This window comes from Rhodnius prolixus, unplaced genomic scaffold, assembly GCF_049639745.1.
Source record: "Rhodnius prolixus isolate KJV_2025 unplaced genomic scaffold, Rpr scaffold_6, whole genome shotgun sequence".
Lineage (NCBI taxonomy): Eukaryota > Metazoa > Arthropoda > Insecta > Hemiptera > Reduviidae > Rhodnius > Rhodnius prolixus.
The window spans coordinates 24,642,079-24,667,436 of record NW_027411634.1 but is presented as its reverse complement, the minus strand read 5'-3'; the positions used below and the strand labels follow the sequence as shown (position 1 = coordinate 24,667,436).

The 25,358-nt window shown below is 28.9% G+C and overlaps 2 protein-coding genes and 1 non-coding gene across 6 annotated transcripts in view; 2 read left to right on the top strand and 1 right to left on the bottom strand.

The window, feature by feature from the left end:
- Gpat4 (Glycerol-3-phosphate acyltransferase 4) overlaps positions 1-9,079 on the top strand; it is a 20,160-nt gene extending 11,081 nt beyond the window's left edge. The window contains exons 4-9 of the mRNA XM_074140258.1: positions 9-143; positions 239-472; positions 1,089-1,204; positions 1,300-1,441; positions 1,961-2,169; positions 2,834-9,079. Coding sequence (XP_073996359.1) covers positions 9-143; positions 239-472; positions 1,089-1,204; positions 1,300-1,441; positions 1,961-2,169; positions 2,834-2,921 — 924 coding nt within the window. The 3' untranslated portion in view covers positions 2,922-9,079. The remainder of the gene's footprint in view (positions 1-8; positions 144-238; positions 473-1,088; positions 1,205-1,299; positions 1,442-1,960; positions 2,170-2,833) is intronic.
- Positions 5,268-25,358, top strand: LOC141460350 (MORN repeat-containing protein 4 homolog). Of its 4 annotated transcripts, XR_012461875.1 has the most exons (10): positions 5,268-5,405; positions 10,223-10,270; positions 10,470-10,578; positions 10,933-11,001; positions 12,680-12,789; positions 12,870-13,054; positions 15,112-15,290; positions 16,761-19,174; positions 19,591-19,810; positions 20,608-25,358. XR_012461875.1 is itself a non-coding variant. In XM_074140268.1 (7 exons), the coding sequence occupies exons 2-6, from the start codon at positions 10,261-10,263 to the stop codon at positions 13,028-13,030; spliced, it is 459 nt and encodes a 152-aa protein (XP_073996369.1). In that variant the 5' UTR covers positions 5,268-5,405; positions 10,223-10,260; the 3' UTR covers positions 13,031-13,054; positions 14,672-15,105. The 4 variants fall into 4 exon arrangements, 3 of the variants coding, with proteins under 3 accessions (XP_073996369.1, XP_073996370.1, XP_073996368.1); XM_074140268.1 differs by lacking the exons at positions 15,112-15,290; positions 16,761-19,174; positions 19,591-19,810; positions 20,608-25,358 and adding an exon at positions 14,672-15,105; XM_074140269.1 differs by lacking the exons at positions 15,112-15,290; positions 16,761-19,174; positions 19,591-19,810; positions 20,608-25,358 and adding an exon at positions 13,352-13,607.
- TRNAS-UGA (transfer RNA serine (anticodon UGA)) lies at positions 10,717-10,798 on the bottom strand. Its single transcript has one exon. It is a non-coding gene; the product is annotated as a tRNA-Ser (tRNA).

The following is a 25,358-nucleotide window of genomic DNA, read 5'->3' as shown; positions in this document are numbered from 1 at the left end:
AATTTCAGTCATGGAATCTATTGACACGAACAAACAGGCAATACGAATTTATTAGTTGGAGATTGTCATTTATTTGGGTTACTGGATTTTTCGTTCGTTACTTTTTCTTGTTACCACTTAGGGTGTTAATATGTTTCTTTGGCGTAAGTATTACACAATATTATTATTTATTTAATTGCAATTATTTATTTAATATTATTATTTATGAATTAATTGTTTGTAACATTCATTATTTCAGGTGTTATGGTTAATGTTGTGTACAGCGGCAGTGGGTTACATACCTGAAAGTAATTTCAAAAGATGGACAAATCGAAAAGTATCAATTATGTGCTGTAATGTATTATCATCGGCACTTTCAGCTGTAATTAATTATCATAATCCAGAGAATCGTCCAAAAAGTGGTATCTGTGTGGCTAATCATACTTCTCCAATTGATGCTTTAATATTAATGTGTGATAATTCATATTCGTTGGTAAGTATTAATGTAATTTGAATTTCTGTTAGTTGAAAGAAGAAATATCTCACTTTTTTTGAAATTCTTTCGACAATTTCTTAATATTTTAAAAACGTGTTTTAAATAATACTTCTCTCTCCTCTGACTGCCTTTATATATGGGTGAATATATGAATTTTTAAACTTGAATGCTATTTATTTTCTTAAGTAATATTCTGTTGAAAATTTGAAAACTAACGAACGTAGCAAATGTATCCTTAATTTACTTATTTTTTGTATTTTCTTAAAGCAAAATAATTTTTTTTTTTTTAAAAAAATTGTAGTTTTTACATTTTCAAATTACATAAGATTTGTAAATAAAAACAAAATGAATTATTTATATATGGTAAAGAGAAACATGTTGGATTTATATTTGCAATTGGTACTTTCTTGAATAAAATTTAATCTCTACAATAGGAACTGAAGAACGTTGTAATTAAATTCCTTGATTTTTGTTTTATTAACGCATTTTCAAAGATACTTTATACTTAAATTATTTTCTAAGCAAAAAAAATACCTTATTTGTCTTTTCTCAAGTTTTTGTCCAATTTTTACATCTGAGATAATGGAAATAAAGAATTAAATTAATTATTTAGATCGGCCAGAGACATGGTGGTTTCCTTGGCTTGCTACAAAGGGCTTTGGCAAGAGCATCACCTCAAATATGGTTTGAAAGATCAGAAGTTAAGGATAGAGAAGCAGTTGCAAAAAGGTATAACATATTTGTGATTGTTTATATTCATCATTCTTTTGTGTATTTTAATTTTTGTATATTTTGTATATTTTGTACTTTAATTTTTTTATTAGAATGAAAGAACATGTATCTGTACCAAACAATCCACCAATTTTAATCTTCCCAGAAGGCACTTGTATCAATAATACATCGGTGATGCAGTTCAAGAAAGGAAGTTTTGAAGTTGGTGGTATCATTTATCCAGTAGCTATTAAAGTAAGTATTTCTGGGCTATCTCCACCTTGGATTCTGTACATTTGAATTTTTAAAACATAAAAAGTTATTTTCGAATTTCTTGATAAACAAGTCAATTTTGTCTCAAATTGTGTTACCGTGAAGTTAATGATATTGTAAGGAACATTGTAAACTAAATTTATTTTTTTAAAAAAAGGTTATTCTGGACAAATTGTGGGTAGACAATTATTTTGGATTCAGTAAACAAAAGTTGATACTTTGATTTCTTAATCAAAAATCCACAATATTTTAACATAATCCAATTTGGTGCCTTTCTTATTTTATTAAGTTTTATATTTGATTAAAAAAAATAGATTTTCCAGTTTTAAAAAGATAAAAGCGTTTGTATACTACCTAAATTAAGTTGATTAACTTACAATTGAAGTAGTGAAGTTTGGACACGGATTTTTGAAACATAATTTTATTTTAGTTTATTTATTGTTTACATCGTACTTTTTTTTAAAAAAGCCTTTTAATTCCAATATTTTTATTGTTTTTCAGTATGATCCAAAATTTGGTGATGCGTTCTGGAATAGTTCAAAATATTCAATGTTACAATATTTGTATATGATGATGACATCTTGGGCGATTGTTTGCGATGTATGGTATCTTCCGCCAATGTATCAAGAAGAAACTGAAACAGCAATAGATTTTGCTAACAGGGTTAAAGCCGTTATATCTAAACAAGGCGGATTAGTTGATCTCATGTGGTTAGTTGATGTTTGTTTCATATAATGTTTCGTTAAAATTATCGTGGTTGGCATTATGAGTGATATTTTAGATGCCCTTCCAATCACTCCCTGCTTTACCCCTAATTTCCAAACCTGCTGTAACTTCTTGTACATTATTAATTGCCGCATATCCTGCATTTTTTAACATTTTAATTTTACAAATGTATTCTTATATTACAATAATTAATATAATAGATCACCAAACCATGTTTTATATTTGTTAGGTTCTTAAAAAAGGAAGTAGTTTTTATACAGGGTGTTCATTTTAAGATGGCTCAAATGCATTTTAAACTTAAACGGTTAATCTGAGCAAAAAATGGTACAGGAAAAATTTGTTGCCCGTCATCTCTAGTTTCAGAATATGTGATATGATTTTAGATTCCTGCCCGCATACGCGGCTGACGCGCGACCAAAAGTGAGGGTTCGCAGTTGACCCCTCGCGCGTCAACCGCGTATGCGGGCAGGAATCTAAAATCAAGTCACATATATATTATAATGTAACAGTTAATATCTAAATTTAAAATAATACTATTATGAGTGACTCAGATGCTGACGCGGTTTAAAGTCAACAAAACAAAAAAAAAATGTTATGAAATCATTATTAATTTTTTCCATTAATAAACTTTGTTTTCCCTTTTATCAGGGACGGTCAATTAAAGAGAATGTTTGCCAAGAAAGAATGGAGGGAAAAGCAACAAGAAGAATTTAGTAAAAGACTTAAAGTGGAATAACACAACAGTAAATGGAAAACGACGTATTTAAAACAATTCTGGGGGTAATGTATGGTTAATTTCATAAAATTTAACAAGAAATAAAGCGAGAAGAACAGTTTTATGATGGAAACAATAATATCCAATTAGTAATAAAAGAAAAATATTAGGAATTAACATTTTCAAAACTAAATTATGAAACAACGAGTGCCTGATTTTGAATCAAGAAAGATTTCTGCTGATAGTTGAGGTGCGATTTTTATTTTAAAATTACATCGAATTAACAATAATTTGAACACTTTCTCTTTTTGTTATTTTTATTTATTAATTTATTACTTTTTTTAATTTAACCATCATTCCATCGAGAATTTCGTTTCCTACTGAAGTTATTAAATGTGACGTCAGAATCAACGGAAGAGATTGTAAGACAGTTTGAATGTTTTTCTTATGAAGAACTAAATTTATTTTCTCCTTCAAATTATGTGACTATATTATGACATAAGAAATTCAATTAAAAGTGTCTCGATAAGAATTAATGTCATTTGAGAGAATTTATGCACAAAATGAGGGAACGTGAGAAAAGTGAATTAAAAGTAATAAAAGATAAAGAAATAGTGTAGTATTAATTTAGATTTTTTTTTATATATTTTTATATGTGAATATAAAAAAAAAAATTCAAATATTTCATCAGGGGGCAAATATTTATTCATAATATCTTTCCCAAATAAATTATCTTTATTGCTCTTTCTATTTTATGGTTCTTTAGGATTTATTTATAAGGTATCATTTATTTTTTATTTTTCAGTGGATTTAAAAAACTAAATTATCTTAATAAAGACTGGTATTATGTATTGGTGGAAATTTGTCAGTCACCGGGTAAATTTTGCTGATATTTTTCTTTTTTCTAAATATTTTAAAAGAAAAAGATGTAATCTAGTCAATAAAAATGCTCACGTTTAACACAGTTTAAGACTAAATTCAAGTTAAAATAATAAAAGCCCTCGTTTGAAAAGTAGTTTGAAGTTTATAATCACTATTAAAAACATTTTTACATTAAACACGATCTCCTTAAAAGCTGTAGGGCTGATTTTCTTCATAAGTTGCACCACGTGTTAGTATAAAGTTGAGATATTGAGAAAATTGAATCCAAAACTGGCATTACTTTTCCTGTCTAAAAAAAAAAGTAGTATTCCTGCAGCATACTTTCAAAAGTTCTTACACAATAAATAAAGTGAGTGACGCCACTATTTCTAGTTACACGTTTATTGTGGATGTCTTTGTTGAAAACAAAAAATAAGATGAAGATTACATCTTCAAACATAAAAGTAAAGTTTATAACATTTTAAAAATTACTGTAACTATCAACTTCGTCGAACATTATATATGTTTAACGTTATATTGTACTTATATCTGTTACATAAAGTCATAAGTAACCGTAATGTTCAATAAACTTTTATAATTTCCATTAGCAAGAAGATCCTTCCATTTCATCTCTTAAATATATATTTTTTCATTGGTACAATCACTGCAGTGTACAAGAAGATAGTTTTTCGAATATTACGGTTAGAAATTCTGGCTAAAATTTTATTTACTTAAATTTCTCTACTCCCCTAACCTCATTGTAAGCTTACTTATTAATAACCTTCCTTCGGGGTAGCAAGCTATGAAAAATGTTTAAGTTTTATTAGATAATTTTCAACTAAAAATGCACATCAAATTAACCAACAGATTAGTTGAATTAAATTTTACGGCGTATTTTGTGGCCTAATCTGATCTTTGAAACGAAGCCTATGAAAGAATATGCACTTAGGCCTGATCCAATTCGCCTAAAAAAATATATACGTAAATAAATCTGGTACACTATCTACATAACAAAAACATTAGACTTATGAGAATAATTTTGTAGTTGAGTCCTTCCCTAAAGCGTTTACACTAAAACAGCCGAAGCAAATCACTAATTATCCTAGTGACTGATGAATTCACCTTCGCATAAAGTCAAAACAGAAAAATAGAATAATGATAGAGCTGAATGTAAAATAAAAGAATGATATATTAACAGTTTTGTTTTTATATCGTTGATATTATTCAGCACTGCGGAAACGACCACATTTGAAGCAGTTCTGATATTTTTTTTATTTTAATTTATTTATTTTATTTTTTTAAACTGCCCAAAGAGTTAGTTTATTGTTGTAAAATTGGCAATTAGTTACAACGAAATATAGAGAAAAAAAAATGGAAAAACTTTATAAAACGCAATTTCATATGTGCAAATTCATTTCACCATATGTGGTGGTTATGTATTTGAAATAGTATTTAAAAAAAAAAAAATGAATCAATAAATAAATGTAATAAAAATTAATCTTTGTACTCAGTGTTTTATTTTTTGATATTGTTTTTTTTCATAATTTCAACTTAAGATTTTACATCATAATGATGATGATGAAGTCCGCAATTTAGGTCCTCTTCAGACTTGGGACACTTTTAACAATGCATGGCAGCCGAACAGTATGTCTATTATAATTTGGTTATAAAAAGCAATTCACTTAAAAAACTTACATTTATTTTAATTTTTGTTACAATGGAAAATTTGTCATTTTTTTTATACTTTTCTTTAAAGTTGTCTTAATTTATTGAATAAAAAATCTCTTTTTAATATTTAAAAATGTAATCCACCCACACACTTAATTTTCATAGTAATGTTAGGTGTGATCTTCTTAATTCATCGTTCACTAATCTATTTATTTTTGGTATCTCCTTTTACTATTGCGAGGTATTCGACACCCTACGATATTATGCCTTTATATTTATTGTTATTATTTTCCTCTTACTAACTTGATCAAGATAATTGCAATAATGATCAAGATAATTACAATCTTGATTCGCCAAGAGATTTTTTACATAAACATAAAAGTGTCAGCATTAAATCAAATAAAAAGATTATTTATAACCTTCCTTCGGGGTATCAATCGCATTTAATTAATATACTTTAATTTAATATAAACGTTAAGAAACTATGGTGGTCAACGCACAAATTAAAATTTACTACAATGTAAAATATGGTTGTAATTAAAATAAGGGAACATAAATTTTGTATGTTATGCAAAGCAATGGTCTGCAATTTCTCCTCTTGAGTTATTTGCATACTGGTGCACAGTTTACTAACTTTGTCTCATTCATTTCATACTGCGGAATGAACCTTAGTTTGGACTAATGAAGTTGCAAGCATTGGCCTCAGTATTTGCATTGATCATTTTATAATTAGATATAAATGTGGTGTTAAATCTAGCGTAACTACTTCTTAAAAGTGGGGGAAATGACAATATAATTTGTAAGTTCTAAGTAACAAAAAAAAAAAACTTGCAGTGTCCAGAAAGGTGACGTTCTTTTGAAGTAGTTACCTACTACATTGAGTATTGACATTGAATATTTCTTCGACAATTAGCATAACCCCAAACAAGTCTTTGGTAGTTCTAAAGACATATATATTTTTTTTTAAATTCTTCAATGTTGTAAATGATTAAATAAATCTTAGAATTGAAGTGGTAATTAATTGATAAAGAAATGTGATGACATCCAAAAGGTTAATATGGTGACAAGGAGTAAGTAAATTGAAGCTAAAAAAAAAAGTGGCAGTGTCTGAAGTCGGCTTAAATTTCATTCAACTAGCTAATTTTGGTTTTATAGGCAAACTTTGCATAAATGCCAAAATATTATTTTGCTAATATATATTAATAAAAACTTAGAAACTAATTGATTATTTTTATGAGAATGTTTTAAATGTTTTCAGTAACTATAAATGATATAAAAAGGATTTTCTAAAAAGAAAAATTACAACGTAAAGTGTAAATTGAATTGGTGTAATACAAAACAAGCAATTTAATCATAATTAAATTTTTGTACAAACTTGAAATTTGTACTTAAGAATGTTAATCTTTTAAGTTTAATTCTTCTTGAAATTTGATATAATTATAGAAATAATAATACTAATGAAAATGTTGAATGTGCTCTAGCTATTTGTAAAAGATTATGTTATGTGAAATTACGACTGATTCCATTAGTTAGAACCCTTAGTTTGAAAAAGGCCGTATTAATTCGAATATTTATTTTATTTTAGTATTTAGTATGATTTCTGAATTTGGTTTAAGGTTTCTCTTAACTTTTAAATCTTGGTGCTTGAGTTTCTGAAGAAAAAACTTCGGATGATGAAGAACACTTAGAAAGATATAGAAGGAGACTTACCATATTTGCAAGAATCCCTACAAATATTCAAAATTTACTTTCACAAAAGTGATTATTAATGTTGTAAGAAAAAGTAAATACTACAAGCTCTTTTTCTGTATATACTACCTAGAGAAGAAGTGTTGCTTTTGTGTCAAAATTTTGGAATTTGAGTTTTCATTAGAAATTAGCTGTTCGAGTCTATTTGAAGTCTAAACAAGTGATTTTTGAAAAAAAAAAAAAAAATTTCTGTGTGTAGGTGTGAGAAAGGAAGAGAAAACGTTTTTCCTAAAAAACAGAACTTAAGGTCATACGGCAGAAAATCGCAACCTAATTTTCGTCTCAATTCGGCGATGATTTTTGCTACTCACATTGAAAACCAGAAAGTTTAAACTAATAATTCGAATCGGTAATTTCATAGAATATATGTTAGAGAAGAAGCCTTCAACCTAGCCTAGCACTTTATTGAGGGTCATGTTTTAACTGTTGCACCCCTATTTTAGTTAGTTTGGTACATATTTACACAGTTGATAGATATTTTATTCAATAATTAAAAATAGTGTTCTATTTACTCCTAGATTATTATCTTTAATTCGTATTTTCATTTGCCTAATGAATAATTAATTAATGATAATCTTTAATTACTTCTATTTTTTGTTTTTGTTTTAAGCTTTTTTCACATTTCCTTTTTTTTTGGAGATATTAAAATTTTGTTATGGGCTCTTCTTTACAAAAACTATTTTACCGATCTTGGTTTTAGAAGTTAGTTTGACCATCAATGAATACGTGATTTGGAACAACCAAGGTTTTAGCTGTTTAAAAGGAACTCTCAAGTAATTTGATACAAGCATATTGTGTTTAGTATTAATTCAGTACTTTTGTTTTCTTTCGTCTATGTAAAGATGTTGATTCTTATTATAAGAGTAAAAAAACTGTTATTCTAAATCAGCTTTCCCAGAATTCCATGTACGGCAGTTTATTTCAAACATATTGCCTTTTTTTAAAAATAAAAGTGCTCCAGTCTTTTTTTTTTTTAAAAAAAAAGCCCTTGCTTGAAAGTTGTTAGATTGGAGAAACATATTAATTTTGTACAGTTCATATTTTTCTTTTTTTACATTAATTTTTACAATAAATTTCAATACTCAGAACCAAAATTGTTTGAGAATAAATTTTGTGATGTAATTGTATTGTAATAACGGCTATGTATTTTTCTGATTTTTGTTTTTTTCCCCTAGCAATAAAGATGGCGCGGAAAATTGTTGAGTGTATGCCATTATCGTTGTGATATATTTTAATATAATTTGTTTAAAATTAATAATTAAATGTAAAACGTTTATAAAATAGGATAGGTCAGGCAAAAAAAAATGTGTTTTTGTTTCCACAGCTTAGTGTACATAGTTAAAATTAAAAGCAAAATGTCTAGATTTCATTGTCCAACCTGTTTATGTTGATAAATCTATAAAATACTAATATTTGTAAATTAATACTAGGATAGTATATTTTTATTTTCTATTTAAGAGTACAAATCTTGTTTTGTGGGAAGCGATGGTCCATTTCCGTTAATTTACAGTAGGATCACTGTTATTACGCTCCAGTCCCCAAAAACGAAATATGCTGCATTATGGGCATTTTTATTTGAAAATTAATTTGATAGATGTAATTTGTTTTTAAAATAATTCTTTAATAAAGAAAAAAACATACAAAAAGGTTATTACTAAGTGATGAAAATATATACATATATTTAGGTATATGTGTTTTAATTATATCATTCACTCTGATTATTGTAAGCGAACGAAAAATAAGAAAATTTATTATTTTTAGTATTATTATTATTTTTTAATTTGTTCAAACAAAGTCATGATTTCTTTCTCTCTTTTTAATTTAATTTTGTTGCATTGTTTTTGTACCATTGTTTTATATTTTTCTTTTTATGGGGCTCAAATAAATATTTCTCTACTGGAGTTTTTTTTTTTTATTGTTACTTATGGTGGTATCACTAATACAACGTGTTAGCAGAGTGCTTCAGAGTGCAGTTTAACAAGTCTAGTGACTGCAAACGCAGAACAAAGGCAGTCGAAAAAATTATCAGAAGTATATTTGTTCTATTACACTATTCTTGACAAGAGATCAATGAGGTTTTGTTTACTGTTTGGCCGATGCAATAGGTTACTCTCGAGAATTTTGTATGTGTCGCTATGTAGAAGTGGGTACCAACCATATAGTCGAAGTGTGTCGTCAGAGAGAAGAAAGATAACCCAATTGCACCATTCAACCTCTTCTTGAAGAGAATATTATTACATAAGATCTTCGATTTTATCCTAGCTACCTTTTTTGAATTTTTCTTTAAATAAGTTCTTCGGTTTGCTACCTTACGTTTTCTGGATTACTCTTTAAATAAGAGTCTCGGGACCGGTTATCTACTGGATAGCATGAGTGGAAGATAAAAAAATCTTTCTCAAGAAAAAATTAAACTGGGTTGCCTAAGTTAAACAGAACGGTATCAGCTGCGAAGACCAGAAGAGCTCTTGGCCTCCTGATGTGGTATAGAACTTGATAAAATCAAGAAATAATCTTATTGTGATTTTAGAAGTTCTAGTTACAAATGAAGCGAAGAACTAAGTATGAAGTTAGGTTAAGATGTTTGTGAAATGTTTATTAACCCTACTTGTAATTTTAAAAAAATAAGAACTTCATCGTTTTTGGTGAATGATTAATCGATCTATTATAAGAAAGATTATGGCCAATTTTAATCATAATTTTCTATCTATTTTTTGCCAAGCTTTCGACCAAGGGACTATAAATCATCTTCAGAACTTATGCTCATTAACAAATAAAACATTTTTTACATTTTTAACATCAAAGGTTTGGCTTTCTTTTATCCTGAATGCTTAGATCACCTCAATGAAAAAGTTACTTTTTTTAAAAACAACACTTAGAAGGAACTTATCTGAAAAATTATAATGGTCACTTTCAGAATGTCCTAATTTTTCTAAAACAAGAAGTTTAGTCGTAACTTCATTCATTTTAAATGACAAATATTCCTATTAATTATTTATTGTTTTTTGTGAGATTAGCATGCTCTTTAACATGAGTATCGATTTTAGAAACATTATAAAAGTCTGCCAGTTCAAACTACATAACAATGCTTACAGGTACGTTGTTAAATTTTTTTAAGTTCTTATTCCTTACATTTTTTGTTTAATCATTTAAAAGATCCACTTTAACCTTTTTTATTCCACAATACAAGATATTTGTACATCTAGTTTCTAATTACTTACTAAAAAAAAATTCTCCTTTGGAATACCTTTGATGTAATTCTCCTTTGTATACCATCACTAATGATTCCTACAGAAAGAGAAGGAGCTTATACATTTCCTGATGGTTCAAAATATCTGGGACAATACAATTCAAACGGCAGAAAAGATGGGATCGGGAGATTATGCTTTCCTGACCAATCAAGGTATTTTTTTCAATATATTGTACTTGAAAAAAGTAATAAAAAAAATAGAAAAATATTTGGACGAATGTATATTTCAAATTTAATAGAAAAGACTCAGTAATACAATTTCTGAGTCTGAAGTAAGAGAAAAAAAAATTTCGCTGCGGACAGGATTCGAACCTGTGCGGGTAGAACCCATTGGATTTCAAGTCCAACTCCTTAACCGCTCGGACACCGCAGCTTGTTGTTAGTAGGCGCGCAGCTGATCGTTTATAATCTAGCATTAATTTGTTTTCATAGATTTATTTCATTTTTACTGTTTCATTTAAAACCACGAAAACATATTTGGAATAATATATTATTTTTATTTTTTAGATATACTGGTACATTCAAGAACAACTATTGCTCTGGGCTGGGAGTTTTGATCTTTGCCGACGGAGCGAAGTATGTTTCTTTGACCATATTTTATTAGGGCACAATCTTAGGTCCTAAATTTTTAATATTTCTCTTTCATTATTGATTATACATATTATTATTTGTTATACTCAACTCAGTAATCGTATAATAATTGTTAGAATTGATGGAAATGAATACAATTATTTCGCTCGCATCTAGAGAAATTATCACCGAAGCATAATGCGAACTACAGTAGATGAAGTACTTACTTATTATTATTTTAATCGTAAATAGGTTTTATTTTATAGATAACATAATTAAAAAACTACTACGCCGATTTTTGAGAGTCTATGGTTATTATTATTATAGTAATTGACAATTTTTGTAAAACAAATACAATGTAGGATGTACTTTTTATCTTTTTACTTTGATGAGTTTTTATTTAATGAAAGTAATCAACTCGATGAAAAATTATATTCAAAAAAATATTGCATCGCGTTATTTAGGGTAAAAAAGTTCTTTCCCAACTTAAATTTGGACTTTCAGCATAGAAATTGAATTCTCGTCGCCATTTAATAGAATTAGGTTTCTTTAACCAAGAAAGCATATAAGGTTTATATATATATATATATATATGAGAAAATATAGTTGAAATAGATAAATTCTATATATAATAAAAAGCCTGGAACTGTTTAGAAGTTGGCTGCTAGGTTAGTATTCAACTCAAATGTGTATATACGAAATATATACTACATGTTTACTCAAATTGTATGATACGAAATAACACTTTTCCTCAAAAACAAATATACAACTTGATGATCTAGTCAGATGCTTCAATTTTCATATACAACTAAAGTAGAGTCAAGGAATACGCATCTAAAATGTCTTTATTAAACTTAATGAAGTTTAGAAAAAAGGGAAAGTAGGAAAATAAGTACTTTTAAAACTTAAAGTACTTTTTTAAGTAAAATTCAACACTTTTTAATAGTAAAAGAAATTGGTTGCATTTCACTTTTTATCGTTTGCATTTACTAAGATGAACTAATGTTGTCGGATCAAATTTTGTTGATGAATTACCCGTTTTGAGGACATTTGGGCAGGATAAAGTTTTTTTTTTTTAGAAAATGGTCTATTTGTATTCAAAAAAGTGGTTTTAGAAATGGGAATGGTTAAGTGTATAAAATAACTCAACAAAGCGGAAAATCACAGAAAAAATTAAAGGAAAAGCTACCGAAAAAGTCCCTGAAGAGCTCACCATCAGAAGCAGCTTTCAAGTATGCGTACATTATCGAGAGACAACTCTGATCTTTAAACCTTTGAAACTATTCCTCTCCCTTAAAATACTAAACCTAGTTTGGCGGTATGATCACTCAGTTCTATGGATTACCTGATTATTTTATTGAACTTCTGACATTCCGATTTATTTCCTATCTACATTTTTTTTTAAAATGAGAAGTGTTAGCTACCCTAATTCTCTTTTTTTTGTCTTCGGTAAAGAAAAACCATTTTTTCTGCTTTGGGCTGATTCCTTTTATAAACATTTTTGTCAGGAGACACACCTACATGAGCAACCCTTTAGTGATACTCAAATTCCCTTCTTTTGTTTAATCTCTCCGTCAAGAAAAGCTTCATGAGAGCAATCACTGGTTGGAAAGAGATGAATTTATTTTAAAAAATATATAACAATTCTTAAAAAGAAACAAATTTTATTTAAATGAAATTGTAGGTATGAAGGAGAATTTATGGAAGGTTGGTTTCATGGGCATGGAGTATTTTGGAGGTCTGATGGTATGAAGTTTGAAGGGCAATTCAGAGGTGGCAGAATTTGGGGATTTGGTATGCGTTCGATTCTAGAAGTGATAATAACTGATTTTAAAGTGAAATATGATAAAAACAAAGTGATTAATGATTTGCAGGTTTAGTTACATTTGCTGATGGGAGCAACGGTTTTCCAAAACATGAAGGTTATTTCAGAGATTGCCAACTCTTGAAGAGAAAAAATTGTTTGGATATTGTGCAACGAGCACAAAAAGCTGCTATGATGGCAAGAGTCCAGTTTCAAGAAGATAATGAATAGCATTGAAGTTAACCAAGTGATAAAGTATAGTTTTGAAACATTTTGAAGATCAATAATTTTTTAAAAATTTATTATCTCATTAACATTGAATTTCCCATTTATTCATCATTTACCTAATCCGGACGCCTTACCGCAAAGTCTACTCTCATTACACACATCATCACAATCCTTTAATCTTTTCTCATCATCTATTCCAGGTAATCCATCTATAGTGAAATAGTGTAGAGTTTGGCTAGTGTTCTTTATAACAGGGTGGACTGTCACCAGTGGGTGATTTCTCCTTCGCCGACAATTGTATGATAGATTATCTTCTTTTTGCAGGTTCCACTAACGTAGCAACAGTTGTAAATTTTAAAAAAATTGTTGATTGATTTGAAATGTTCTTTTAATCAGTTTCTGGGTTCTTTTAATGTTTTGCTGTGAGTTCATTTTATACTCAGTTATGATGGTTTATAAATACAGTTTGATGGCCTAATCAAATGATAATGTGTACTAGTATAAATGATACAACTATGGTTAATGCGTAATGTTACAGAATAGATTGTTACATTGAATAAAATATTAGTTAGGTACTGAATGGAGTTGTTAAATTTGTCTTATTTTAATTTTCCTGAGATTATTATGATAAATTGATCGATTTTAATGAGACACATATTTCTCTAGTTATCTAATCTTTTCGAGCGGCCTTTTTATAAATCCCTAAAAGTGTAGCAGTCATCCAAGAACGATCTATCACGACTGAAGCTTTTTTTTTTTATGAGTGTGACACATACATTTCATTACCTAATCTAATTCTTTCTATTACCAAATATTTTATTTCAAAATTCTTTTCTTTTTATTCAATCAAAAACAAATACTTTTAATAGAGGCAAACTAATTTTGGCTAGTTAGTTATTTTTCTTTTTATTTTAAACATTTTAGAGAAAGTGAAGCAGATAATTGACTGGGTCACCCAGGGTCAGGACATTTGTGCTAATTCAAAAGAGAATAGGTGCAAAGAAACTTCCTCTATTATTACAGCAGTTTTCTTTTTATTACAACTTAATTCGAAGTTGATAGTTAGACTACTTTAATGGCGGAGGACAAATTATACAATTATGCTTGCTGGCTATTAAGATAGCTGCCGCTACCAGACAGAAATATGTTATACATATATATATCTACTTTTTTGCAAATTGACTACTTACGATCGATCTGTACTGGTATAATCTCGTAGAGCTGTCAACTTTAAATTTTAGTTACGTAAATCATTATGTGATCAAAATTTTATTGCAATTAACTATAAAAAGGCGGGTATCTCAAAGAGATAGCTTTCAAAAATGATGTTGTGGCCTTTTTATCTCGATGGGAAAATAGTCCGAGTGAAAACTTTTGTTTATTTTGTTTGCCCTTTGCATCCTCTGGTAAGTTTCTTACAGTAGTCCTGAATTACAAATCTGAAAGCTTAGTAATGTCTGTACCCACCAAGACTGGAAGATTGTAAACAATTTTATTTCCCTTATCTGAAGTGTTTTACTGTATGCCTCTGAAGTTTGAGGTTTTCTTATGGTATATAAGTGGTAGGGCCCGATTGGTTAAAGAATTTTCATAGTTGTTTTGTATATATAAACACATTTTTCATAGACTAAAAAATGTTTTTAGGTTCTCTTCATGGATCTGTTGTTCCAAGCTGAACAAGGAATTTGGTATAAGATTTAAGATTTTAGGTCCCTGAAAAATTGGTTCCCTGTAAAGGAACAAGACCACAATATCATCGCAAAATTTGACTTAAGTGCCACTAAAACGACGGACTGTCAATCTAATTTGGCGTTAGGATTTTGGGGTGACGTAACCTCTAATTATATTCAAAATGATTACCAACAAGTGTTCAAAATGAACCATCCTACATTTCTTTGCGAGGAAAGAATCGAAGATAGTTTATTTTTAAAACAATTAAATTAAAAGTTTTTCTTTAGATACATCACCTAGAAAAAAAAATCTTGAGTGCAGATCATAATTCAAAAGAATAGAAATATTGTATTCAAAACTTTTGGATCGCTATGTGTCCAAGCGCATCATAATAAAGCGACTGATACTTCCAGAGAAGGTGAAGATTTCCAGAGCCTTGCATGTTCAGACTTGGATTGATATCAATATTTCACAATTAATCTTGATTTCGTTGCAAATATTTATGCGTTTGGTATTGAAGAAGAAACAGGTGATTTGAATAACCACATTTCAAGCGAAGTAGTAGAATGCTGGCCTAATAACCTTTGAAATAGTAAGTTTTGAAATAAAACTATTTCTATTGGAAACTAGAAAACTAATTAATTTTATATTTGTGTGTAAATTACAATACTTTTTTTTGTACGTTTTCTTACTCTACTATCAAATAAAGGATTGTGATTTTCTATTTTTAAGTTTTCACGTGAAATACGCGTTTCTGAGATCTTCTGAAAAAGTAATTTCTACAAATTAGTTTGAGTGTGTGTCTGTCTGTGAATAAAAAAAAGCAAAATCGAAAAACGTTTTTTTTTTTTTTTTTTTTTTTTTTTTTTTTTTTTTTTTTTTTTGCTACAATCAGCGCGTTGGCGCTATAAGTAACAGTGATAACAGTAACAACAATAACAGAAGAATACGAGTGGAGAAGTTACCCAGCGGTAACACTCCAAAATAGGCTATTAGTCGCTCTCTTCACTTGAGAGGAGATCACGAGGCCACTGTCTCTTAAGGCGTCTTGTCGGGTTGTCAGGAAGAGTTCTAGAAGAAAGATTTTTAGCTAGAGGATTTATATGAGATTGCAGGTTGTAGTGGAGTTTTCTGTATCTTGTTTTAGCAACTTGTGTGACAAAAGGAATGTTTAGGTCAGTGTGTATAGTCAGGTTGGAGACATAAAAAGGAGCGTTTACAATAGTTCGAAGAATTTTAGATTGTAGAGATTGAATCCTTTGAAGATTGGAGCGTTTGGTTGAACCCCACAGCTCTATTCCATGCGCCCAGATGGGTTTTAAAATAGATGTATAAATTAGTCTTTTGTTGTCCAGAGAGAGTTTTGATCTGTCGTCTAAGAGTCTTTTAAGTAGTCGATAGCGTCTGTTCAGTTCTGTTCTTTTAAGTCTAGTGTGGGGGTTTCGAAAAACGGAAAATCACAGAAAGTTTAAAAATGATAATTCGGAACAGTTATTTTAGGCTTTTAGTCAAGATAAACCAAACAGAAGTGCAACTTATAGAATTTATTTTTTAGTTTTCTGGATTTTCTCAAATTGAGCTACAACGACGCTTATTTTGTTCAAACTCCGTACGCTCATTACTTGTAGATCTATGATTTTTATGTGAAGTATTTTTCAATAAAAATGCAGTTCTTGAGAAATGTGAGTTATGCTTCCACCTAAATTGTTTTTCAAGAGTCTTTTAATGAGCAGCCTCATTATACCTTTGTAATATAATTAGAAAATAAATAAGTAAAATTCAAAATTCGAAGAATATCGATTGAACGAAAGTGCCACTTTCATTAAATATAATTAATAATTTATTGAATAATAAATTAATTTATTTGCTAATAAATGCTTTTTGACAATTTTCTGTTGTACAAAATAGTTTTGCGTAAAGAGAAAGTCAGTCAGGCGAATGTTTCAAACGAAACATAATTTTCTATCATAGGAATCATTTTTAAATGTGTAAACAAGATAAATTTATGTTATTGTCACGGTGTATGATTTTGATTCGCTAAATTTCAACATTTTCAACACAGATTGTTCGAGTCAGGCATATTTATAATCTTAAGGTAGAAGAATAAACTGAAGATTAAGTAGAAGAATTACTGAATAGAATTATGGTCTAGTGAGAATAGATTGTCATTATTCAAAGTATGTAGAAAATCATTTGCAGGAAATAAACTTTTACAGAAAAGATTCGGATTTTTTTGTTTTTAAATATTCTGGAAAATGATACTTCCAAAATTTGAATTGTGAATGTCCGTTACATACTACATAAATTCAAACATTTCTGAAAAAATTATTATGTTTTATTTTTTAAATTTTCACTTGTCTTTTGAGAGAAACTAACAATTCATAGACCCATTCAGATTTGTGAAAACAGCGTCTTTACAGGTACACATCAAAAGCGGTTCTACTGATGTTTATGAATTATTATCTTACTCATCATTAAATACATTCTAATACTGTTCTAGGTTTGAAGAAATACTTTTGTTTAATAAGATAACAGAATAATTGCAATGGTCAAGTGATTTTTGGCACCAAGATTTTTTACTTGCCTTTCAGAGAAGTAAAGTACACTGTACTTCTTCAAATTCTCGATTAACATTCTGAAGTTGTCATCGAAAGTAAAAGAATTGAACAGCCCCCCAAAAAAGTTATTAGTAATCGTTTGTGTATATATCAAAATGAAAAATCACAAGTCAAAATTACTTATCTATAAAGATTTCAGTCAAAAATGAATTTTTCATAATTTCTCTTAAAATGTTTTCAACACCTCCTTTTAAATTGCCTATATCGTTCACTTATAAAGACTTTTATCTTTATAAGAAACATTTTCCCAGAAGAGTGATTATAGAGAAGTCCAGGAGGTTAGAAGATTTAAAGGCCGTAAAATTAACACCATATTTCAACTTGTTAGAAGGCAATAATCAATATTTATTTGCATAAATAATAACTGTTGCCTAATCTACTGCAGCGATAGTAAGGGAAACTGGAGTAATTGTTCCAAATTAGATATTTATTAATATCATTGTGAAGAGTCTTATAAAAGCTATACCACTTCCCGCTTTAAAAAATCTTTCAGTAATATTCATCTTACTTTGCGAATTCCCTTATTAGTGAAGAAATTAACAAATTAAAAATAGTACTTAACATTAATTACATACAGATATATATATATCTACATTGCTTTCAATGTCCATGAACTTTCCTAATGAGTAATTAATGTGGTAACAGTAGAATCTACTGGAAACATTTATTTGTTATTTAGGTTCCCTTATCTTAATTAAACATTTTCATTAATTATGATTTTGTTTTTTTTTTTGAGCTTAGAGGGTTATTAATTTTATAAGAGAACAAGTTTGGCTAATCACTTTATGACTTCATTAATTATAATAGTTTTTGGTTCTTGTTTGTTTTGGTCTGAGATTTGAGTTGGAGGCAGGAAATACAATAAAGAAATGCCTATTTATGCAGCCAAGCTTTGCTACCAGCATACAACTAAAACCTATGCTACCATAATACATAATTTAATTTTTTCGTTTAACACATTAAGTAAAAGTAATACCACTTTATACATCACTAAGTACCATAATACATCTTAATTTCGCGATCCTGATTTCTTTACCCTTGTTCACCGAGGCGTCTTTAAGGAAATCATTTTTAGTTGTATTATTACTACAAAGCAAGATGAAATAAGTTCTGAAATGATGAAATGGAGATACAATGGTAGAATATATGCACCAAACGATGTATGACATTGGGATGAAGAAATAATGTAGGAGGATTGGTGCAAGCAATTTGAATTTCCCTGTTTAATTTCTCTTTCTCAACTTAAGCACTTTAATCACATTTAATTTTTCTTTCCCCTCTTTAGAATAAGTTATTGTAATCGCAGTTTAATTTCTTTTACTCCTCTTAGAAGAAGTAATGTATAGTTGTATATACAACTGTATAGTATAATGTACTGAATATGTATAGTTTATCTTATCCCACTTAATTAAAAGTAATGAATTTGCAAATTTTCTTTAATCTGAACTCTGTTAATAAAAAGTATTTATAATTTTTCCCATTACAAAGAAAGCCAATTTACGCCAATTAAGTTTTTTTAGTTTAAACAAGCGATTAAGATTTCATATTGCTCTAATAATTGTAGAGGTTAAATTTAGAAGTACGTTTGATCTATGAAAAGATTAGTAGCCATTACCTCCTATACACATTTATCGTTAGAATTTATACTTTACTCATTCGTAGAGACTGATATATGTAGTTTATAAATGTTCAAAATTTTGTTACGATCTGATGAATGTGGAGCGTGAGGATGAGAGTTAAATTTAAGGCTACTATGGAACGTCAAACGTTTGATTGAAAACCAGATCTTCTATCCCTTCAAAAGCACTGAGAAAGGAAGAAAGGATACGAATGTTATTCAGCATTTCCAGACTGTAAAGTGAGTATCCAAACAAATAGATAGGAAAAAACTCATTGTGGACCATCGGCATTTAGAACTAGGCGTTTGCTTTTAGAACAAGATTCTTTTTCAAAATTGTACCTGAAGAACTTTTTTTATATTAACCTTTTTGATTAAAATGATTACTCATCTATTTTTTGAGGAAAATACAACTGACGATAGTCGCAATTTTTTTTTATAACAGGAATGTTATAATCGAAGAAACCCTCATGTTTTCGTCATAATCTTGAGCTCACAAAATTAAATGGGGGTTCATTTTATAACCCAAAACAACTTATGAATTGGGTATCCGTAGTGTATGTGTTTACCTTAACAGGTTTTTTTGTTTTGTTTTATTTGTTTTGTTTTAACCTTAAGCGGTTAACCTCTTTCACTACTGTTAATGAAATTTGCAGGACCTTCTATTCTGATGCTTCATGGTCACAACAAAAAATTATAGAGTGAGATACAACTACAATTTATTACACCTTAGAATGGAAATCAAATAAATTAGCATTATTATTACAACTCTGGGCTATCATTTAAATCTTGCCATAAACTGAGACTTCATAAATCTGAAACCTCACTGCACGCAGTTTGCAAATCTATAAAATTTCGTCTGCCGGACATTTGCAGGTATAAAAGAAAATATTGAAAATTAAGATATTTAAAATAATGATTTTGATAATGATTTGAATAATTACTTTAAATCACAAACTTACAGAAACCTAAGCTTAATATTCTTTTGGATCCGAAATCCTTACGGTGGCAAGACTAAACTAAAACTAATACAGTTCCTACAGTATCAGAAAATAACTTTTGCAGTCGATTTGAGTGAATCACTACTTCACAAGGAACAGAATCTTCCAATAATGAATCTTCCGAATGAATTAATAACATCTATACTTAATAGTAATTTGATCTCCACTATTGCCTCAGTCTCTCTAGAAGTTTGTTTCAAAAATAAATAATTCATATCAATAGTAATCGTTAGGCAATAGTTTAATAATTTATTCTTAAGGACAATAGACTGTTTCAAGCGACGTGATAATTGCAGTTCCATTGATAAGTACTATTTTATTTTCGTTTTATTATGTCTCACCTTGTGTAGCATATGATTGGATGGTTGGGCTGAATATAAATAAATAAGTAGTAATAAAAAAAACAAATAAAATATAGTATGCAAACGGATTTAAATTTCTTATGACAACATTTGCTTGAATGTTATGAATTAAATTCGTCCCAGATCGGATTAGCATTTTATTGAAAACTTTAAGGCAAACAACTATTTTAGTAAATAAACATTATTTGGATTTACAAATGAGAAAAATTTAATCTGTGTTCAGTTCTCCTTAATTTGTTGTATTTTGAAATGTTTAAAACTCTTTGTATCTTTGTATTATAAATTTTAATAATACTGAATTTGTTTTTAGATTTTCGAAAAAGCGGAAAATATCTTGAAGAGATTTAGAAGAATTACAATGTGTTTTATGGACCGTGGGAACTCTCTCACTGGGCCTCTGCTGGCCTAAAGATTACAACATTCTCTGAGATTTCTTAACTACAGCTTCTTCTTTTTTTTTTTTTCGTCCCACCTACTTGTTTTAATTTTCTAAGCGGAACATTACAGCAAACTTTTCATCAGACTTCTTGACCCCTCACATTGTTTGTCTGAATGAATGCATGCAACAGAAATGAGGTCCCATTCATTTGGCTACTAGTCTTCTCATTTGGTGACTTACCAATAGAAGTTTGAATAGTCAGTTAAATAATAAATAACCTGAAAGTATTTAAGTAGCAATCTTTTTTAAAACTTTGTTTAAGAGACTCTCTCTTTTTCGTATATTTCACAACGTTATTTTCTTTTTTACTCTAAAAAAAACATCTAAAGTCTTCAAATTATTTCTACTTCACATACCTTGTGAAGGTTTTTATAGGTGTTGGAGTTGCCATAAACCTCAGCAATCTTGGCGTTCATTAAGGTATCAAAGGCTAACAACAGCAACAACTTACTCTACAACCCAAACACTCACAAATTATAAAGAGCCAGCAGAGATAGTTTAAGTGAGCAAATAATAATGCTTAACGATATAATGCGATTATATTAATCATAATGAACATGTGTAATGTTGAAGACATAATTCTTTTTGAACTATTTCTAAGTTTCCTGAAAATTTAATTGTATAAAAAGCGTTAAGAGAAAGGATTGTAATGTGTGAATTCACCCTAGATTTTCTTTATCACATTTTTTTAGACAATACTCCCAAAGGAAGAGAATCCTAGTTGCATAATGCTACAATTTTTGTACACTCTCTATTACGTATGCTTTGTATTGTTTCCCCGTACTGCACATATGTATGCATTGTTTAAAATAGATCATACTAGTACATTTACATACCTACTCTTTACATCAACCTAATTCCCACAATACTTACTAACTTATAAATTCCCATAATACTTACTGATATTCATATCACAACATTAATAATTTTTTAAAACAAAATAACTTATTTTCCTTTTCCGCACTGGTGAATGGCTTTTTCTCACATTTATTACATGTTACATGGTTGTAAGTTATCACCTTCCCATAATTAGTATTGCGTAAAATTAATGATCTGTATTAATGTAACAATTAATTGATAGTTAACACTTCACGTACTACTCTGTACTTCATTGGAACGGTTTAAGAATTACTTATATTATTAGTATTTTCCTTGTTGTTTTTTTTTCTGGTGTCCACTGGAGGCAAAAGTAATAACAGAATTCAACCTTCTGCAATTTTTGTTCTTTTGATTTAACTTGGATACATGCAAACACATACACCAATTTGTGAACTTAATTTTTCTTACTCAGGGGGACCTCAAACGGATATTTCCTCTTAAATCTCAGAAGTGAAGTTCTTCTGAATTAAAGTTCCATCTCTTACCAGTAGACATTTGTACAGCACATTCCAAGATGCAAATATTATAGAAAAACTTTACAAAAAATAGCAGGAAAAAGTTATATTGATTTAATAAATAAACTTAAGTTGATAATAAAATAGTTGGTCGTTACTAAAATTCAAAAATATTTAAATAAAGACGTTCACCTCTTGGAGCATTAAAAGAACGCCAACATGCTGACTGGGCGTTAAGTGCTGGTTTTTTTTTCCTTTTTTTCATCAGGGAATTAATATTGATGCTGATGGAAAGAAACCTGTTTGTAAGATTTAGAAAAGGGTTACTAATAAGTTAATATGAAGGTTTACAAAAAAAAAAAAAATAATAATTAATTAAAATAACTTAGCCATACAACGGATATATTACATACAACTTTTTCAGCAATTGAGTTTAGACGTATAAAAGAAACCAAGAACTACCTTAGGCAGTTAATAATAATCTATTATAATTGTATATTTTACTGTACACATTATTTAGGAAGTTCTAGCTCTAAGAACAAATCGTATCTTACAGCTGCATAGAACCAAGAATCCATTTGCGACTGCATTAGAGAGATACTTAGTAAAGCTCGAAGGCAAGAGCTTTTCCTCTCCAAACTATCTTAAATTCATTTCTCCAGTTATTAAATTCTAATTAAACTGTTAAATTATATAAGTTAATTAGCAATATTCCTTATCACTGTCCTAGTTTATACCAATAATATTCAATAAAATAAGGACTTTCCACATTTCAAACATAGTAGAAAATGTTAAAAATTATAGTAAACAACATAAACTTACAAAATTTAACTCAAAAACCTCAGGCGATTTTAATTTTTTTTTTATGAAAATGTTTGTTCACCTATTATCTTTTAGAAAGTAGAATTTCCAAACTTTCTTTTAAATAGCAGTAACATAAAAGCTTCGTAAAGGATTTTTCAATCAATGAAACCTTTTCAAACGAAATCAATCTTTTTTTGTAATCAAGTTTAAATTAACAATGCAAATCGTTAGATATCAATTTAATTTTAAAAAAGATTAAATTGATTAAAAAAAAAAGCTATTTGTCTGAGGCGCTAATGCTTTATTGCACATCAAAATGGCTTTACGAAGTGCAGTACTTTTTGTTATGCAGAGTCTAGGAACCGCGCGAGTTAGCGTTAAATGTGCTCTATTACAATTACCTCGATTAATTTTATTTAGTAGTGACTTTTAGTTAGATTCTGTGATTGTAAGAACATCCCACAACCCTCAACAAATAACTCTGGAAAATTCTACAGCACTGGAGACTGCGGATTAAATATTATTTAAGGGTTCTTCAAGTGTATCACTAAAAATAATTATTTTCGTGAAAAAAAATGGTCCTCCTCTTGGGTACTGATAAGAAGGGTTTTCTGCAAACCTCGTAAATTAATTACATACACATAATATTGTACTTCATATAAGTTGTACTGGAGTAAATTCCCAGCTTCGCTTCAGTGCAATGACAAAGTTTATTAATTGGTAAGAATTAAATATAAACATTGCTGTTTAAAGAAAATTTGTAAGTTAGAACCTTGAGAGTAAGAGAAAGTCATGTGAGTGTTTAAAGCACAGTTTTTCTTTTTGTCCAACCGGTTTGATACGTCAGACGTTTTCAAGGTTGAATGAATTATAAAATTAATAATGAGTGATTTTTATTTGAATTTCTTAATTTATGAAGCAGAAGAAGACGGTAGCAAATTTATGTTTTTCTTTATTACTAAGCGCTAATACAGTTTACCATTAAAATAATAATAATAATAATAATAAAAAAAGAAGAAGAAAAAGTGATTTGAAAACAAAATCCTAGTTTAATGAATGGATTTTTTTTTTTTAATTTTTAATGGTTTTTAGAAAAAGTATTCTAAAGTTTCTCCAAACTTCTTATTTAGTCAGCAAAAGTTTTTATTTGAATAATATTTCCGAAATTTTTTTTGGGGCACTTTTATGTATGTTTACATGTTCTGCAATGCGAGAAATGAGAATGCGAGTAAGAGAAAATCGTTTAGGTGTTTTTTTTTATCCCTAAAAACTTGTACAACTGGCGCCTTGCCATTTCAATGTCATTCTCAGTCGTCTGGAGTTGCCTTCTCCTTTATTGTGCCCAACCCAAGTCAAACATTTGGAGCATATTTTTTTGGAGTCCAGGGACGGGTTTTGGTGCAAGTGATTGTGTAGCATGGATTTGTAAGTGGGTGATCCGCATATAGCTACATTATATTTGTTACAAACATAATAATATAAAGTATGTGCTTCCGAATTAAATACCACACGTAACTGTTTGGTGGAAGTTAAGCTCTGCCTGAAACAAAACAAAAACAAAAAATAGGCGATCACTTTACTCTTTGGTGACCAAATTTAAAACCGCAGCTGACCTTCGCCAGAAATCCATTACAGTGGTTCGAAGGTTTGGTTCTATACGTAGTCTAAATTTCATTAGCATACAGCAACAACTTCTCCGTTTTATTTGGGCTCTTTGTTTCGTAAGCGAACTGCTTCGCCATACAACTAGTTCGGATAAAATACGTTTTGTATCAAGTTAACAACACCGTTCATAAATGTTTTTTAATAACTATTCATAACAACCAAACTTCTAATCAGTCTTATTTATTTATTTGTATTCATACACGGGGAATAGTCCATTTAAAAATGTTTTAATAGTTAATAAACAATTAGAAAAATAATGCTTAAATAAAGCAAAATAAAAATGATAAAATACGAAGTATAAAATTGAAATCAAAATAGCATCTGCACCTTATCATATTGAATAAATATTATTTTAAACCTTTGGTTTCCGCTTTATTCTTGTAATGAATCAATTAAGGGTTTTACAAACATGTGAATATCGTTAATGCTATTATTAATTAATAAGTATTCTTATGGATCAGGAGGTAGTTTTGAAAGTCTCCGAATTTAAGGATCAAGTTAATCATCTACCCACTGATTTTGATTTATTCAGCACCAGCATGATCGAATTGAAACAATTGTTTAAATAACTGATTTTGTGAAGTTGGCTGTATGGTGAAAAAAAAAAACTGATTTGGCAATGATTAGTACTAACGAAAACTACTTACCAATTATTTGTGATATCATTAAAATTTATTAATTAAGTAAACGGGTATGAGCTAGCGCTCGGGGACCGCCCCTAAAAAAAAAAAAAAAAAAAAAAAAAAAAAAAAAAAAAAAAAAAAAAAAAAAAAAAAAAAAAAAAAAAAAAAAAAAAAAAAAAAAAATTAATTAAGTAAA

Coding starts and splice junctions, on each gene's coding strand:
- LOC141460350 (XM_074140268.1), top strand. Junction 10,579..10,932: donor TGCTTTCCTGACCAATCAAG/GTATTTTTTTCA, acceptor TTTATTTTTTAG/ATATACTGGTACATTCAAGA. Junction 12,790..12,869: donor TGGCAGAATTTGGGGATTTG/GTATGCGTTCGA, acceptor AATGATTTGCAG/GTTTAGTTACATTTGCTGAT.